Source organism: Polistes fuscatus, unplaced genomic scaffold (assembly GCF_010416935.1).
Source record: "Polistes fuscatus isolate 324 unplaced genomic scaffold, CU_Pfus_HIC Scaffold6, whole genome shotgun sequence".
Taxonomy (NCBI): domain Eukaryota; kingdom Metazoa; phylum Arthropoda; class Insecta; order Hymenoptera; family Vespidae; genus Polistes; species Polistes fuscatus.
Genome location: NW_025113140.1, coordinates 8,796,571 through 8,814,459, shown reverse-complemented (window position 1 = coordinate 8,814,459; position 17,889 = coordinate 8,796,571). Strand labels below are relative to the sequence as shown.

The following is a 17,889-nucleotide window of genomic DNA, read 5'->3' as shown; positions in this document are numbered from 1 at the left end:
AAAATGCTTGCTGATATAATAAAACAGGAGTTAGGACGAGGGATTCGTAGGAAGGGGGGGGAGAGAATCGGTTAATCTATCGTTCGTTTGCGAAAAGCGAAGCTCACAACGTGAACGTAATATCATTTACATCGATGATGATAATAATAATATCAAGCCAGTATAAATAAAAATGATAAGTGTGTTGCGTAACAAATAATAATAATAATAATAATAATATAATATAATATATTTAGTATCGCGAACGAGAAGGAGGAGGATGAGGAGGAGGAGGAGGAGAAGGGAATATCATTAACGACAAGTATTTACGGTAGTTTTGACGAGACAAGTTTCGCAAGTGACCTCGCAACAATATCTGAACCTACATTGACAATTGACCTTTTCCTTGACTATCCTCGTATCGTATCCTCTACCGCAACATAAAAGTTCGCAACCTTCTACGCCAGGACTCGAAGAGTTGCATCGCCGACCGACAGTACCGAGAGATCCCGTCTTACGATTGGGCTTGCAGAAATCCGGGGAGTCCTCGCTATAAATCAGATCGAATCTACCGGGTGGCTTGATGGTCGGACCCTCGGTGATGAAGCTGTGCCCGTCGTTGCTCGGTATCACCTTGGCCGCCCCGTCGAACGACTCCTTCAGACGATTGCCGACCTCGCGAAAGGACGGCATCTTTCGCCAACAGGTGCGCACGCTGCACGAGCCCGACAGCCCGTGGCACTTGCACTCGATCGTCATGAAGTTCCTCACCGCCTGTGCGTTGTCAAACACCGTGCCCGTCAAACACCATACCCCTCAAACGTCCCCCTCCTCCCTCGTGTAACGAAACATTTTCTTTCTATCGACCATTCTATCACCCCACCCCCAACTCCAATCTTTTACCAAACTTTCCGTTTTACCCCCACTTACCAAACGTCCAGCCGCATTGTTGTGAAGTTTGACCAACGTTTTGATGTCGCTGCGTTTCCTGTACGGCGCGTCCATGAAATCCTTCGACTTTCGAAAACCAAAATTGACGTTGTCACCGCATCCACCCCATTCCCATTCACCCTCTGTCAAAAGATTCTTCTTAACGTCGGCGGTCAGCGCGAGTTTGCCCAATCGATTATTGCCTGAAAATAACGACGAGTATACCTCGGATTTAGGGTTTAACTAGGATCACGATAAACTATCTTTCTCTCTCTCTCTCTTTATATATATATAGCTACAAATTCGAGGAGAGATAATCGAGGAAAGATACGATTCGATCGAACCGTTTTAAAAGAGAAACTCTAATGAGGGTAGGTAGGGGGCACAAGCATCGAATCTAAAGGGCGCGTTAGGGTTTGCTGCCAAGGAAATATAAATCGTTTTACCATGGAATAGGGAGAAGAGAAAGAGGTGGAAGAGGAGGAGGAAGAGGAGGAGGAGAGAATTTTATCTGTGGGACAAGCTTTTACCCTTCGTCGTCATCTTATCGCATGAACATTCCACAAGGTCACCCATGGTACAGGCCCTGGTAACCGCATAAGTAACTCCAGCGGCGGTGATGGCGTTCACGAAGCCAGTCTCCCTGGTATCTGAAAGCATCGAAAGGGGGGAATCCAGAATCAATTAATGGACTCTTGTTAAGGGAGCGAAATCCTCGACGTAAATCACTGATCGAAGCGGAAAGAAGAGACGCGTGTCTCTGCGTGCATGCGTGCATGTATTAGTGAGCGAGTGCGTGTCTCTGCATGCGTGCGTGTCTTTGCATGCGTGTCTCTGCGTGCGTGCGTGCGTGCGTGTCTCTGCGTGCGACGAAGAAGCTTTAAAAAACGGTCAGAAGGCTACGCGAATACTCAAGGAGGGATCGAAGAGAATGCCGTGAGATAAAAGTAAAAGAGGGACGTAGGGAAAAGAAATGAGAGAGAAGAAGAAGAGAGGAGAGGAGAGGAGAGGAGAGTTTCTACTCTTGCAGGCGGAAGAAACAGGTTGAAGGAGGAGAAGGTCGCGGAATCTCGGATCGGCCAAGAAACAAATCGGATTACGCGTCTTCTTCGTCGTCCTCCTCCTTCTCCTCCTCCTCTTCCTCTCGGAGTGCACATAAATACGAAAGATCGCTACCCCGCATGCTGCATTTGGCCCTCTCCCTCCCTCGCTTCGATCTTACTCGCGCGGGGTGAATCGATTAATTAGCTTGCTTGCTTGCTTGCTTACTCGTTCGTTTCCTTTCCAACTTTGAAATATGCCGGAGAAGAAGAAGAAGAAGAAGAAGAAGAGGAAGAAGAAGAGAGTCGTAGATCGAGACAAACGATAATTCTTATTCCTTTTACGTATACGTTAGATAGCTCAAGTCAATCTCTGCGTATACCTAATACTTTAAATACACAGAGTATATTATCTATCACGATACGACTCGTCACCGTGAATTGTCTAATCTTTTAACGAATATTCGGCTAATTAGCATTAACTTCGAATGAGAATCGAGAAGAGAAGAGAAGAGAAGAGAAAATAAATAAATAAATAAATAGTGGGATGAGATTGTGGAGGGGGGGGGTGGAGGGAGGAACGAATCGAGGAAAGGAGGAAGAAACGGTCGAATTGGTAAAAATTCTCGGAATGTTTCTTCGAGAGTATCCGTTGGATTATAACCGAAGGATGGTTCGAACCGTGCGATAAGACTAATTACGGCGGTAAATCGGTAAAGGGTGGACCGAATATCGGAGGCACCTTCTTTCGTATCCTTACCAAGATGCTTTCCGGCAGACTGCACGGGGGAATTTGGATATCGAGTTGCCGATTTCTCAGGTGGTTCTGTGACGCGGGTGGCAAGCAAACCCCGCGGGTTCAATGTCGAAGAAGGTCTTCTTCTCACAGCATAGCAAGAAATATATATATATATATATATATATATATATATATCTATATATATAGTTTGTTCGGCTCCCACGCGAATAGACCACTGAATTTAAAAAGAAAACAAGAACGAGCAAGGAGTCTCTCGTTCGTTGCTAACGAAATATCCTATTCCGTTTCACCTGTCACGTCTCCACTCCATCATTAAACGAACAATAAGAGAGAGAGAGAGAGAGAGAGTTGCTCCAAGTAGTCGTGCACCCCTTTTATTTTTTAAAAAGAACCAGGATCGCATTTTGCCTCCACCGGTGGGCGTTCGTCGTTCGAACGTTCGTCCTATTCTCAATCTTTTCTTTCTCATATATATATATATATATTCTCTCACTCACTCTCTCTCTCTCTCTCTTTTCTTATTTTCATTGCTATACATATAACAGCAATAAGCATCCGGGCTTTTGCGAATCTCCGCGACGCCCACTTCTTTTTTCAACCTTTTAACAGGATCCGCGTCGATCCCCTTTTTCCATCTCACTTTCCTACATTCCTTCGTTCTTTCTTCCTTCCTTCCTTCCTTTCTTTCTTTCTTTCTTCTGATATACACGGTGGTGGTAAAAAGGCACGCGGGAGAACAGTGAAAGAACTCTATACCCGGGAGTTTGGCCTTTTCATCGATCTCAAACACTCGCACGGCCATTACTCGTGGATTCTCACGCAAGTATCTCGCAAGAGAAGCTAAATCTCGCGGCGTGGATCGAAAAAAACCAGAATGAAAAATACAAATAAAAAGAACGAAGACGAAGAAGAAGAAGAAGAAGAAGAAGAAGAATAAGAAAGAAGAAGGAAGGAAGGATCGATAACGATCTTACAGTGGATTGTTCCAAAGCGTAGGTGTGTCCAGAAGCTTCGATCATTGATCGTCGATCGACTATCCGAGTGACGAGCCCGATGATCGAACCGCGAGAATTTCAAACCAATGAAAAGATATCGCGCTGCCATACTTGCGCGCAACGAGCACACGAGGCTCTATCATCTCGACCGTATGTGTGGCCAAGATAAAAAAGAAAAAAATAAGAGAAAGAAATAAAGAAACAGAGAGAGATAGAGAGGAAGAAGGGGATGGGATGGGCGGGAGGGGGAAAGGGAGGAGGAGGAGAAAAAAAAGGGCTGAGAAGGAGTCGTACGCGTTAAGCCTGATTCTTCGTGGTTCCCATGGATTCCAGGCGGGTATCTACGGTGCGGATCGACTGCGGGACGAACGGGACGGGACGGGACGGAACGGACACGGACGGACGGACGGACAGACGGACGAACGGAGCGAAGACGTAGGCCGAAGGAAGCTGCCACCGCCCGCGTATCTTCTGATGCATCGCCTCACCTTTCAGTGCGTATTTAAACGATACGATAGTTTTATACGAGCGATCTGATATCGAGGTTCGAGAGCGAAAGGTCCATTCCCTTCCCTACCCTTTCCCTTCCCTTCACTTCCCATCCTTTACCATCTCCTTCCCATTCTCCATCTTCAAAGTCTCAACTCCCTACGACTACCTCGATCCTCGAATCACGTCGGCCTTTTAACATGACGGAAGCAACCGTTCCCCCCACCGCCACCCCTCCCCTGTCTCCCCCGTTTGCACGATTTCTCGATCATTTACCCAAATTCTTCTTCTCTTCTCTTATTTATTTTCGATAAACTTGCAACTGAAAGTAATGAAAAAGAGTAAAGAGACGAAAGAAAATGCTTTTAAGTAGCGGAATTTTGCAAGAATTAAAAGGCGCACTCGGTAAACATCTCCGGTGGTGCACCTTGGGATATCGAACTAAGATCGTTGAAAAGTTAAAACCTCGATGATCAAAGAAAGAAAGAAAGAAAGACGGACGGACAGACTGAGTGAGTGAGTGAGAGAGAGAGAGAGAAAGAGAAACATTAATTCCCAAGTAACATGCCTGAATTATCATAACATCTCGAATGGTAGAAACGAGTAGAGTTCCATACACGCGCACGAACGACGTAAGAAAGTCGTTTCGTTCACCATCGAGATTTTTTTTCTTCCCTTACGGTCGATCTTACGAGACGACACGCACGTCCGTCTCCTTCTTCTCTCGTTGTTCTTCCTTCCTTCCTTCCTTTCTTCGTTCTTTCGTTCTTTCTTTCGTTCGTTTATTCCTTGTGGTCCCAAGCGAATGGGGTTTCAAACAGAAAAGGAGAATGGAAAGAGATCGGAGAATGCTCCTCGAGGTGTAGAGGAGCACCAGGTAATATAAATCACTTCGAATCAATTAGACACTAGGGATCGCGAGCCGATGATCTTCCACTGCCTCTCTCTCTCTCTCTCTTTCTCTCTCTCTCTTTCTCTCTCTTTCTATCTCTCTTTCTTTGCCAGGTGCAGGTTCTGTCTTTTCTTCCCCCTTCCCCCCACCCCTATCCTCGGTCCTCTCTTCTTCTTCTCCTTCTTCTTCTTCTTCTTCTTCTTCTTCTTCTTCTTCTTCTTCATCTTCTTCTTCTTTCATTCTCCTCTTTCCACCAACTCGTTCCGACGGCTCGGCCAATTATCAACATTCCGGGGCATTATCCTCCGAGCGAGACTTACGCCGTGTTTAATTGCGAGTCTTCTCATCTTCCTTTTCTCTCTTTCTCTTTTCTTTCTTTCTTTCTTTCTTACTTTTCTATTTTTATTTTTCAATTTGTTTTTTATTTCCTTTTTGTTAAAGGATACGTACGTTCTATCCTCGCAACACGCGGAAGAATAATTTCTCCGATAAAAAAGAAGAAGAAGAAGAAGAATAAGAAGAAACAGAAGAAGAAGAAGAAGAAGAAGAGGATGAAGAAGATGATGAAGATGATATAACGATCTAGGTAATGGAGCAATATTCGAGAACAAATAATCGGCGGGTGACAAATGTTCGATAACGTTGCGAATAAATTCTCCACGCTTGTTCTCTATGCGTGTGTGCATGCATGCGTGCGTGCGTGTGTGTGTAAGCGAACGGTATAACAAAAACAAAATGATCCGAGAAAATGATCGCACCATATATTTCAATGTTCTTTTTCCAATAATTTAGTCCATCGTTTTTGTTCGAGAAAAAGATCGAGCAGAAGTAGAAGAAGAAGAAGAAGGGAGGATGAAAAAAAAATTGTTCGAACGGAAGGCAGAAAAGTAAAAGAAGAGTAAGTGAAATAAAAAGAGAGAGAGAGAGAGAGAAAGAAAAGGAAACATTTTATCGACGTTCCGTAAGAAAATCTACGATCGTTCTTTCGAACGAGAGGATGTCAGAAGGTTTGGTTCGTCCTTGTACCCAGCTAGCAAGCTAGCTGCTAGCAGGCCGATCTTCTCGTCGATCCTGTGCACACCATTTATGGCGGAAAAGAAATTATAGCGACGACTACTATTCGCGACTTACTCGCCGCTAACTTGAATGTTATCCACGACGATTACCTCGGTTCTCTCTCTCTCTCTTTCTTTCTGTCTTTCTTTCTGTCTTTCTTCTTTTTTTTTACCCTCCGTGTATATCGCAATAAGCGCACGCTGACATATGCATAAATATCCGCGGTGCATCCTTTATCGATGCGCGTTACCCGCAAAGACTGCTGCTGCTGCAACGCAAGAAACGTGGAATGCAAATTCCATCCATGAGAAATACGAAAAAGAGAAGAAAGGGAGAAATAACAAAAAAAATCAAATAAGACGAGGCAAATCGATCCCCCCTTTTCACCTTTTCTACCACCCCCCATCCCTCGTTTGATCAAACGTTGTTAATTCGCAAAATCGACGAATACAATTAAATATTAATCGTTCTAACGACATTTTTTTGTAATCCAAGGTGAGAATTATTTTACTCTATCGTTAATTAGTTTTCAATCAATACGTGAATCAATAATCTATTATTTAATTTCACAATAAACGTGGAATGCAAATTCCATCCATGAGAAATACGAAAAAGAAAAGAAAGGGAGAAATAACAAAAAAAACAAAAAATCAAATAAGACGAGGCAAATCGATCCCCCCTTTCACCTTTTCCATCACCCCCCACCCCGTTTAATCAAACGTTGTTAATTCGCAAAATCGACGAATACGATTAAATATTAATCGTTCTAACGACATTTTTTTTTAATTCCAGGTGAGAATTATTTTACTCTATCGTTAAATAGTTTTCAATCAATACGTGAATCAATAATCTATTATTTAATTTCACAATAAACGTGGAATGCAAATTCCATCCATGAGAAATACGAAAAGAAAAGAAAGGGAGAAATAACAAAAAAAACAAAAAATCAAATAAGACGAGGCAAATCGATCCCCCCTTTTCACCTTTTCCATCACCCCCCGACCCTCGTTTGATCAAACGTTGTTAATTCGCAAAATCGACGAATACAATTAAATATTAATCGTTCTAACAACATTTTTTTGTAATCTCAGGTGAGAATTATTTTACTCTATCGTTAATTAGTTTTCAATCAATACGTGAATCAATAATCTATTATTTAATTTCACAATAAACGTGGAATGCAAATTCCATCCATGAGAAATACGAAAAAGAGAAGAAAGGGAGAAATAACAAAAAAAAAAATCAAATAAGACGAGGCTAATCGATCCCCCCTTTCACCTTTTCCACCACCCCCCGTCCCTCGTTTGATCAAACGTTGTTAATTCGCAAAATCGACGAATACAATTAAATATTAATCGTTCTAACGACATTTTTTGTTTAATCCCAGGTGAGAATTATTTTACTCTATCGTTAATTAGTTTTCAATCAATACGTGAATAATTAATCTATTATTTAATTTCACAATAAACGTGGAATGCAAATTCCATCCATGAGAAATACGAAAAAGAGAAGAAAGGGAGAAATAACAACAAAAAAAAGAATCAAATAAGACGAGGCAAATCGATACCCCCTTTTCACCTTTTCCACCACCCCCAACCCCGTTTGATCAAACGTTGTTAATTCGCAAATCGATGAATACAATTAAATATTAATCGTTCTAACGACATTTTTTGTTTATCCCAGGTGAGAATTATTTTACTCTATCGTTAAATAATTTTCAATCAATAATCTATTATTTAATTTAGAGACAGATTTTTCTATCTTATTGAATTTAATATTTTCCGCGTCTCTTACCACTCGGAATTTGTATAATATTTGATTGTAAAATTTTGACTCGTCAATTAATCCTAGAATATATTCAAGAATTTCAAAACACATATTTATACAGAAATCACTATCATCTTAATATTCGATAAATTCTTTACGTCGTATACAAAACTATACGAAACATCGATTATAAATTCCATCAAACCGTAGGTATATTACTCAGCTCGTAATTATTTCAAATATCATTAATCGAAGAAAGTCAAACTTATCTCTCTGCGTAAATATTATTAAAAAGAAATCAATAATAAATACCTGTAAACCCAGTGCGTTATCTTATTGACCCAGAATTATTCGACATTGATATTTAATCTCGTCTAACATTTAATCAAGATCGATTGATTTATAGAAATCCAGTTCCTACGCGAGTCAGTTTAATCCTATCTCTCATTCTATTTTTGTTTAAAAAAAAAAAAGAAAATAAAAAACCAACGTAAGAAAAAGACCAAAACGTAAATCACTAAACCGATTAATCGATCCAACGTATTATGTAACCTGGCCGCAATTTGCGATACAGGGGGTGGGGAGGGGAGAGGGTGAAATCCTCTTGAAAAGGAAACAGGAATGAAGAAGAAGAGAAGCTAGGAATTATGTCGCGGGTCTGAGAAAACGTGGTGATAGGTGAGAGGTGAGAGGAGGAGGATGAAGAAGAAGAAGAAGAAGAAGAGAAAGAGAAAGAGAAGGAAGGGGAGAGTAGAGGGAAGGGGTGAAGGTTGAGGGCGAGAGGAAACTGGGGAAGCTGAGTTGAAGTCCTACTACTAAGATCGGGGGCCCACGGTTGCTGCTGATCTTATCGATCCCTCTCCCGCGGTGATTTGTTTGCTCGAGCACGTCGATTTATCGCGCAGGATGCGCCGATTCTCTGCGTAATAGATCCTCCTCGGCGTCACACGAGACGTCCGTCGATTTCAATGCTACTTATATGTTAGCCATTTTCAATCGGGAAGAAGAAGAGGAGTTGGAGGAAGAGGAGGAATCGGGGGAACGTTTCGATGAGAAACCACCGTTGAACTCGTTCGATCTATTATTTCAAATAAATAGTATACTTGTAACGCATATAAGACACCTGTATCGATGAAAAGTAAATTGGACAATTGGTACTCGAGGAAAGGTAAGAAGAAGAAGTGTGGATTTTTTTGGAAGAAATAATATGTGCCCATAATTATGAAAATTTATGTATCTTTTGTTTCGAGATATTTAAATTTCGATTTAATAAGATAATAAATTAATAAATAAATATAAACAATATAATAAATTATATTATATATAATAATTATATTCATATATAAAAATAATAAATTATAAAAAATTCGAGATATTACATTTGAACATTAAATGAATTCTATATAATATTGAAATAACAAACACTATCTAACGATTCATTTTTGACAATATCGCCTGAAAATTATATTGAATTCATTTAGTTGAAAATAATGTGGTATGAAATAATTAATAAACTTATTTTTTTTTTAATTTTGACTTAGACCACTTTCATAATTATGGGCTCATATATTAATTTACGATAAAGTGTTACTTTTGAATGGACTTAAGAGCAGCAGATTGTTAAGAATTATTTTGTGAATGCGAGTAGAAATATTGAAAGAGAAATCTTTGCTGTAATCAATAACACTGTTTTTTTTCGATATATGATTGATTAACTAGATGTCATTTTGCGACAACTTGATAATGTCAAAAGTTAGTTAACGCGTTGTTTAAAGTGTCTGTACGATAAAGTAATCTTTTTACAAAAAAAATAGATTATTTTTAGCGAAGATTAAAGTGACATCGTATTTAACTTCGTTCTAATCGTGGAATTATGATCTAAAAATGAATTGAATATCCGATGATGATATTAGAAAATAAACATCCAATTCTCGATGAGATAAATCGTATAAATATTGAAATACTTCGTGTATCGAAGAAAGATATTCGTGGTCCTCGCAAGCAAGTGGAAAGAAAGCAAGCAAGAAAGCAAGCAAGAAAAGAAAGAAAGAAAGAAAAGAATGAACGTGGTGGAGAGAATTTCATCTCTCCCCCTCTCGTTCGGTCTTCTTTCCTCCACGAAGAAAGAGCATTCAAATGTCAACGGCGAAGAGTCCTCGGAGTCTAACGGGCTAACAGATCTGTCCCGGTCCTTCGTCTTTCGTGCCCTTTCCTTTCCCTTCTTCTCCCTCATGGGGCCCACCACCTAGCCATGCCAGTTAAAACGCACGGTAGTCGAGATACAATAAACGTACGGGACACTAAACTGTTTGCCGCTGTCAATTCTTTGTGCGAGCCACCGGCCAACTCGTACTTTTCTTTCTCTCTACAGTCCTCCTTAAAAGTATTACACCTAAAGTATATTCACTTTCTTACCAAACAACCTCCTCTTTCAGGATTCTACACAATCATATCTATTTATTTGAAATCGTATTTTATTTTTGTTTTAGAATTAAATCGATTAACGACACGACTACAAACAAACGAAGAACAATTTCGTGCTTCTGATACGTGCAAATTCTATATTTTTTTTAATTAACAATTTCTAATCTTTACTATTGGTTTGATTGAGTACATTCGATAAATTAATTGAGTGCTTCTAATACGTGCAAATTCTATTTGTTTTTGTTTTTTTTAATTAACAATCTCTAATCTTTACTATTGGTTTGATTGAGAACATTCGATAAATTAATTGAACAATTTGATGAACGTTTATACCATTTGAGTATATTCTAGGATAACTGCATCAAAGTGCAGTTGCATTTATGTACTATGAGAAAAACGATTTGTTAGTAGGAATGAATGATCGTCGATAGACACAAGGTAACCCATAGAAATCCCATTGTTGGTCAATACAAAGAAAGTGTTAACAAAATATTACCACCGACTGGTGGTCATCCTTGACCGGTGACACATTACGAAGAGGAACTATGCTCTTCCGAAGAGAAGAAAAAAAAAGATGAAAAAGACGAAAAAGGAAATAAATAATAAAAAAAAGAAAAGAAAGAAAGAGGACAAATAAAAAAGGAACGTCCTTTAAATCTGTATGAATCATTTACGAGTATACAAATTGTGGGCTGCCACATTTACGGTTTTGAACGTGACAAAAAGGAATAAGGTTCCGTGAACGACGACGGTGATGAACCCCGATGAACGTCGTTGAGAGTTTCCTTTTTTTTTTATTCCTTTTCCATTCTCGTTCGACCATAAAATCAGTACCGTGGAAAATAGCCTTTAACCAAATGATGCATACCATTTCGATCCTATGTTAGAATAGCTAACCGTTAGTTTTTCTACTCTTCAAATTCGAATAGCAAAAATGCCAAGACTGTTTTGTACAGAAAGAAAGAAAGAAAGAATGAAAGAATGAAAGAAAGAAGGAAGGAAAGAAAGAAAGAGAATAAGAAAGAAAGGAAGGAAGGAAGGATGGAAGATAGAAAAGGAAAAAAATCAACGAGAGAGAGAGAGAGAGAGAGAGAAAAGGAAGTGTACGCGTACTTACGTGGCGTATTAGTTAGCACCGAGTGTCGCTAAGGTGACAAAACAGTTAGCGCCGTGGCGCTAAATCCGTCTTAGCCTTTCATTATCATCCTCAACATTCTCTAACTTCACCGGATGGAAGAGCACAGCACTGCTGGGTTATGGAAAAATCTCGTCTCGTATTTTACAACGAAACGGGTAAATAAACGATATCATTATTGCTACTTCACGGAACAAATTCCTCGCAAATTTTTGGCGAAACACGCGAGGGAATAAAGAAAAGCCATAGATAACGTGAAAAATAAAAATAAAAAGGAAATAGTAGTAGGAACGAGTAATCGTAAGTTATCGAATTTAATGAAAGATTCAAAAGGGGAAGAAAAAAATGACGAAAAAGATGATATCGCAAAGAACCCGGTGAGATATTTGGATCTACGTGTTTACGAACCACCACCCGTGCCGACGAGCCTACTGCAAAATAATTAGCCTCGATTTAGTGGTGATTCCATTTAGTTCAGCGCTCCCGCTTACCGGTCCTATTACCGATAAACACGCTTCTTCTGGGGGATCGTTCTACCCGGGACTGAGGACGGTTAACTTCACAACCGGACCACCGTCATCGCAACCGAACCAACCTCTAAAACCGTTTTCTTTATTTCCCACACACCAAATATCCTTCTTCTTCTGCTTCTAATTTGCTTTTTTCTTTTTTCTTAACGTATGCAGGTACTATCCTTTGCTACTTCTTATTACATGCCGGATTTTCGTCATGTTCTTTACTCGATTATAAAATATTTCAATTTAAAACGTTTAGCAGATATTCTAGAAAATGTGTATGTATGTGTGTGAGAGAGAGAGAGAGAGAGAGAAATCGCATGTGTTTCTCGAAAGTGAACGGTCGGAAGGAACGAGCAGAGCTCGATTATATCGATGCGCCAAGGTGAGCATCCTCGTTAGAGTTGAGAAACGTTTAAGAAAAAAAGATGGAAGATTCCTCGAGCTCCTCGAACGAATATCGTCGTCATTCGGTTTATCTATACGTAAACGGAAGAAGAGAAACTAATTATCGTTGAATTTTCATCTCCCTCTCCCCCTCTCTCTTCCTCTTCCCTCTCTTCATATCCACATCTTTCTCTTTTATAAAACTAAAAGATCACGATAATCGTCTTAGACCAGGAAATCGTTTCGTATCTAATTGCTCCTCTTTTTTACGAGCTCGAGAAAATTTCGAAGGGTGAGAAAGAATTCTTTTTTCTCTTTTTTTTCGTCAAGTTACTCTCACGTCTTGGTATTTCATTCTGAAAACTTTAGAAAGATAAGAAAAGCGTGACGACAGGAAAGGATGAATTCTTTCTTCTTCTTCATCATCATCATCGTGATCATAATCATGATCATTATCATCGTCATAGTAATCGTCATCATTCTCCTACTCGTTCGTTTCTCTCTTGGTAGTTTCTTTTCGGACGGAGGAGGATTTTTGACGCCCGTGTTCGTCTTATCGCGACACGCGGCACCCCTCAATTAAGAGGTGCTGCTCGTCCACGAATGTTATACCAGTTTTCCAGTACCGTCCAACTTTTGGACCACACAGCGGGAGCTACCTGAGAGTAGTTCTTCTGACCTATCGGGCAAGATCGCGCCCATAAAAATTAAACGTCGCCAGATAAATAAACGTCAATCGGGAATTAAGATAGGCGCCCGTCGTTCCCCTCCTCCTCGGTTTCCCTTCACCCTAGTGGAAACTGCTTCTACTTTCGTGCTTCTTCTTCTTCTTTTTTCTTCTTTTTTTTCCCTATGATCCACCCGTTAGGAATTCTCTCTCTCTCTCTATCTCTTTTTTTTTTCTTCCTTTTTTTCTCCAAACGAATAGATAACGCGAACATCGAGCTTTAATATATAGCCCCGAATTTTTCATGCTACGGGGAGGAAAAAGAAAAAAAGAAATAAGGAAAAGAAAATATAGGCTGGTGGACACCGTATCACAACGATATCTTTACCCAACGACTCTTACCTGCCAACGGTTGTGTAATTAATTCGTCGATACGCTTAATCGTCCGATGCCGAAAGGTTTCAAACTTAAAGTACCAATTTAAGATTGGAGATACTACCGGAATAGTTTTATCGTATTTATACGTTCTAATACTTAAATACTTCAAAGATATCCTACCCTTGTATCGATCTCAAATCTAAATATATGTTTCCATTGCGTACATTAACGGTCAAAAGTTGAAACATATGCTACACCTTAATTACATCCTTACGTACAACTTGTAAATCAGAATAATACTCGGCAGGAGATCTTAGAAATAATTGATACGATTAGTTGCATAAAATGTTCAAAATATGTGTGTAAAGTATTTTTAAAGAAGGGGGGTAAAAAGAAAATAAGCGATTAGTTCGATCACGTTTAATCCTTTCGTTACTACCGACATTTATATTCTAATCGTCCAATCGAAGAAACCCCATATACAATACGAACTTTGAATAATTTCATGATATTTCATGTACCACTACACACACGTACCTGTTGAGCCCAATCTTTGGATTGATAACGTTAATAAAATAAATAAGCAATTATTTATTTAAATTATCGAGTAATTCATTGTAATAAGAGTCGTGTTGATTAGGAAAATGGAAAGAATTCGAGAGGATGAAATTGATGTGCTTTTAAGGATCCGTTTTCGATAGAGAGAGAGAGAAAGAAAGAAAGAGAAAGATGAATGGAACGAGAGAAAAGGATAAACGTTTATGTCTCTTTTTCCAAACGTGTCCAGAGTGGACCTAACGGTCAGCTCCGGTGGCGAGACACCATTTGTTCCATGAATAGCATTGAGAATACTACCTACCACACCAAACGAACGACTCCAAAAGGGAACCTAATACACAGAAAGATATATTTTTCCTCTCGAGATTCCTACCGTAAGCCTACGGTGAGCTGTCCTCGCCTTGTTTCTTTTATGTGGTTTCTATAATACCTACTATGGTATCTCCTCTTATAGTAGTACCATTATCACTTGACTCAACAAATTTGACCTTTCGACGAATCTTTAAAAGTCTCCTAAGGGAACCTGATATATCTATTATAACGTAGCTTGAAAAAGTTTTGTCCCTTACTTGAAACTCATCAATCTATCTTATTATGATTTTACAAAGAACGAATAGAAAGGTAAGGGTGGTTAACAAATGATTATGCTTATCACGAGTAGGAACACCTGTCGAGTCATTCATTAAATATATTATAATACTCGATGCGTTATCTTTTTTTTTCTTCTTCTTCTTTTTTCTTCTTCAATAAAAGTGAAAAGATTTTTCGATATTTCGAATTAATTTGCGACGATGGCGCGACAAAACTAACCTGGGCTAATTTTCCATGTATGTAGTAGTAAAATATGAAAACAAAAGAAAATGGAAAAGTTACTTAACGATTAATTAATTAATTATGCTCGTCACGAGTGAGGATACCTCCTACGAGAATAATTAATTAAATATAAAATACTTATGCTTGTTTAGTATTATTTCATATAATCATAATCAATTAACAAAATAACAATAACAAAAAACGTATGTTAAATATTCAATAAAATAATTGTCAGTATAAATATATAATAATAAATCAAAAATATCTTGATAACACTTGGACAGTTGAAAACAGACCGAAGACGAAAGAAATAATTCGTCAAAGTAAAAAACCAAAACGTAAACAAAATAAAATATTTTTACAACAGTTCGATAATAACGACGAGTTCGATGTAATCGCATTTAAAATCATTTTCCAACGCGATATTATTATTATTATTATTATTTTTTCTTTTAAAACCGCGTTTAAAGAGACGAGAAAAAAGAAACGTTTACACCCCTTGTTATTTTTTTTCTTTTTTAAACAACGTATTTTAATACCTAACATAAGATTATCTCTTGGAACGTGGTCAAAACCCATTCCCCGTTCGTATACAACCGAGTATCTATAACGCACAATTTTCCTTTCGTTGAAACATTTTAATGATGAGTGCAAACGTTCGTTTTATATATATATAAAGCGTCTCTCTCTCTCTCTCTCTCTCTTTCTCTCTGTTACGCGTGTGTGTGGTATATATATATATATAAAAGATTCGAAAGTACAATAATTTATGCGGCTTTAGGTTTTTAAAGCGGTCGTAAATGCAAGGCTAATATACACATTAGAGGGAAAGTTGCAAATTATTTTCGAGAGCGAGATAGGCGCGTTCCTCACTCTCTCTCTCTCTCTCTCTCTCTCTCTCGTTTAAAACCGAAAGAGTGGGATCGTTGATGCCAACGAGTATGAGAGAGAAAGAGAGAAAAAGACCCGTCAAGAAGAACTTTACGATTTTCCAATGAAGCGTATAATCGGACTTTGTCGTCTTTACGGCGTGCCGAGCGTCTTTTTATGGGGTGAGGCAAGGACGTAGTAGTAAGCTCTCCCAGGGTAAAACGCAAATTAGTTTCTCCGCTTTTGCTACTCTGTTCTCTGGTCTTTTGCTTTGCTTTGCTTTGCTTTGCTTTGCTTTGCTTTGCTTTGCTTTGCTTTGCTTTGCTCTGATCATCTGGTCTGATCCGATCTGGTTGGTTGGTTGGTTGGTTGGTTGGTTGAGCCCAATCAACCGGCCGGTGTTTGGGCGAGAATTCGTTCCTTCGATTCGAATTAAAATTTGCCTTTTAAACATCGAAGAACTTTAACGTAATGGACGATAATTTGATATGACGGGAGCGTAGGGGGGAGGGGGTAGAGGGGAGGGGGGACGAGATGTTGCCGATGGATCTATTAGCCTATTAGATTAATGCTGCTGCTTATCGTTATTTATTATTTCTCATTTTAATTTATTATTTAAAATGATTAATTTTCGATTAATATTAGGAATTTTTGGGAACAAATAGATTTTCAATTTGATCGAAAAAAAAATAATAAATCATTGTGATTTGCGATCGTTACATCTTCCTCTTTCTCCTCCCTCTACCTGGCTCTTCCGACAATCTTCTTCCCTATTATCCAATTAGCGTACTTTAACTCGTAACACACCGATCGCCATACTCGAGATCGTTAATTGTAGAATTTAAATAACGTTTAACTCCATTTAACTCGACAACTAGAAATTTCCGCGCGCGCGCGCGAGCGCGTGAACGCAATTTTCGAGATGATTTTTAATATCGAGATATATAAATTTCATTCCTAAACGTTCGGGATATTACCTACGAACATAACAACACGCAATAGCATAATAATAAGCGCGAACAGGTTTAAAAGGTATAACTAAAAGAGAAAATCTCTTTTGCTCCTTATTCGGAAAGCAAATAACGCGTATTACACGAATACGCGTGCGTATGCGATGGGGAAGGGGAAGGGGAAGGGGGTAGGGGGAAGGGGGAAGGGGTGGGCTCGTATAAATGGTGATATACAAGCGACTGGCGAAACAAAAAATTATTTACACGAATATAAAACATCGATAAAAATTTGTTCGTATAAATCTCTTGGTTTTAGATGAAGAAAAAAAAAAGAAAAGGAAAGAAAATAATAAATTGATAAATTACTACAAATTTGACAATATCTTGCAATCGTTCAAACTAAAAAGAAAAAAAAAAACTCTCGTTAAACAAGCATAAGTTATGTGTTGCCATATGACAATTATATTTCATTTATTAATGATCAAATAATTATGATCGCGACAAAATAATAAATAGTATCTATATATAATCTCTGAAAACTATTCTAACGACCAATCTACATATTACTCTTAACAGAATTCGAATAGAAAATGAAAAAATACAAAATAATAAATAAGAAAAACGTTATAAAAGACTTTTATCGGAAAGTAGTGTGAGAAGAAAGATGAGGATGAGGGATCAAGACGAAGAGGTGGAAGAAGAGAAGGAAGAGAAGGAAGGAGGAGAAGAAGAAAAGAAGGAGGAGGAGGAGGAGGAGGAGGAGGGGTATGTACTTGTCCGGATACATCTCAATCGGGACCCCTCGTCATCGTCGCTCGAATGCCGATCCCCACGGGCCGGGAATAGTCGTTCTTAATTCGATCATCGATCGTCCGGCAACGTGAATTCCACGCGCTCGCACATGGCCGCACCAATACCGATATATAACGTAAGACAACTCGTAAATAATAATAATAAAAATAATCATAAAAATAATGATAATAAAAATAATAATAAAAATAATAATAAATAATAATAATAATAATAATAATAATAATATTAATATTCTTCTCTCTCCTCCCAAAACGCACATAGATATTACTTATACACACAAACATACACTTATACATACATCCCACGTACTCACCACCCTCGGTTCGACTTCGATTGAAGATAATACATCGATAAAGATCGATAGAGATCGATAGAGGTTCGATCTATAAAGTCAGGACCCGATCGTTGTCCGGTGAAGCGAATCAAGGAAGAAAAAGAGAGAAAGGGATACGAGTTAGTATTCTCTCTCTT

General features: G+C 38.7%; 1 protein-coding gene across 1 annotated transcript in view; it reads right to left on the bottom strand.

Moving 5' to 3' along the window:
• Positions 1-260: 260 nt before the first annotated feature.
• LOC122523130 (protein Wnt-6-like) overlaps positions 261-17,889 on the bottom strand; it is a 31,632-nt gene continuing 14,003 nt past the window's right edge. Inside the window, exons 3-5 of the mRNA XM_043644738.1 lie at positions 1,440-1,559; positions 910-1,112; positions 261-753 (exon numbers count right to left, since the gene is read on the bottom strand). Coding sequence (XP_043500673.1) covers positions 292-753; positions 910-1,112; positions 1,440-1,559 — 785 coding nt within the window. The 3' untranslated portion in view covers positions 261-291. The remainder of the gene's footprint in view (positions 754-909; positions 1,113-1,439; positions 1,560-17,889) is intronic.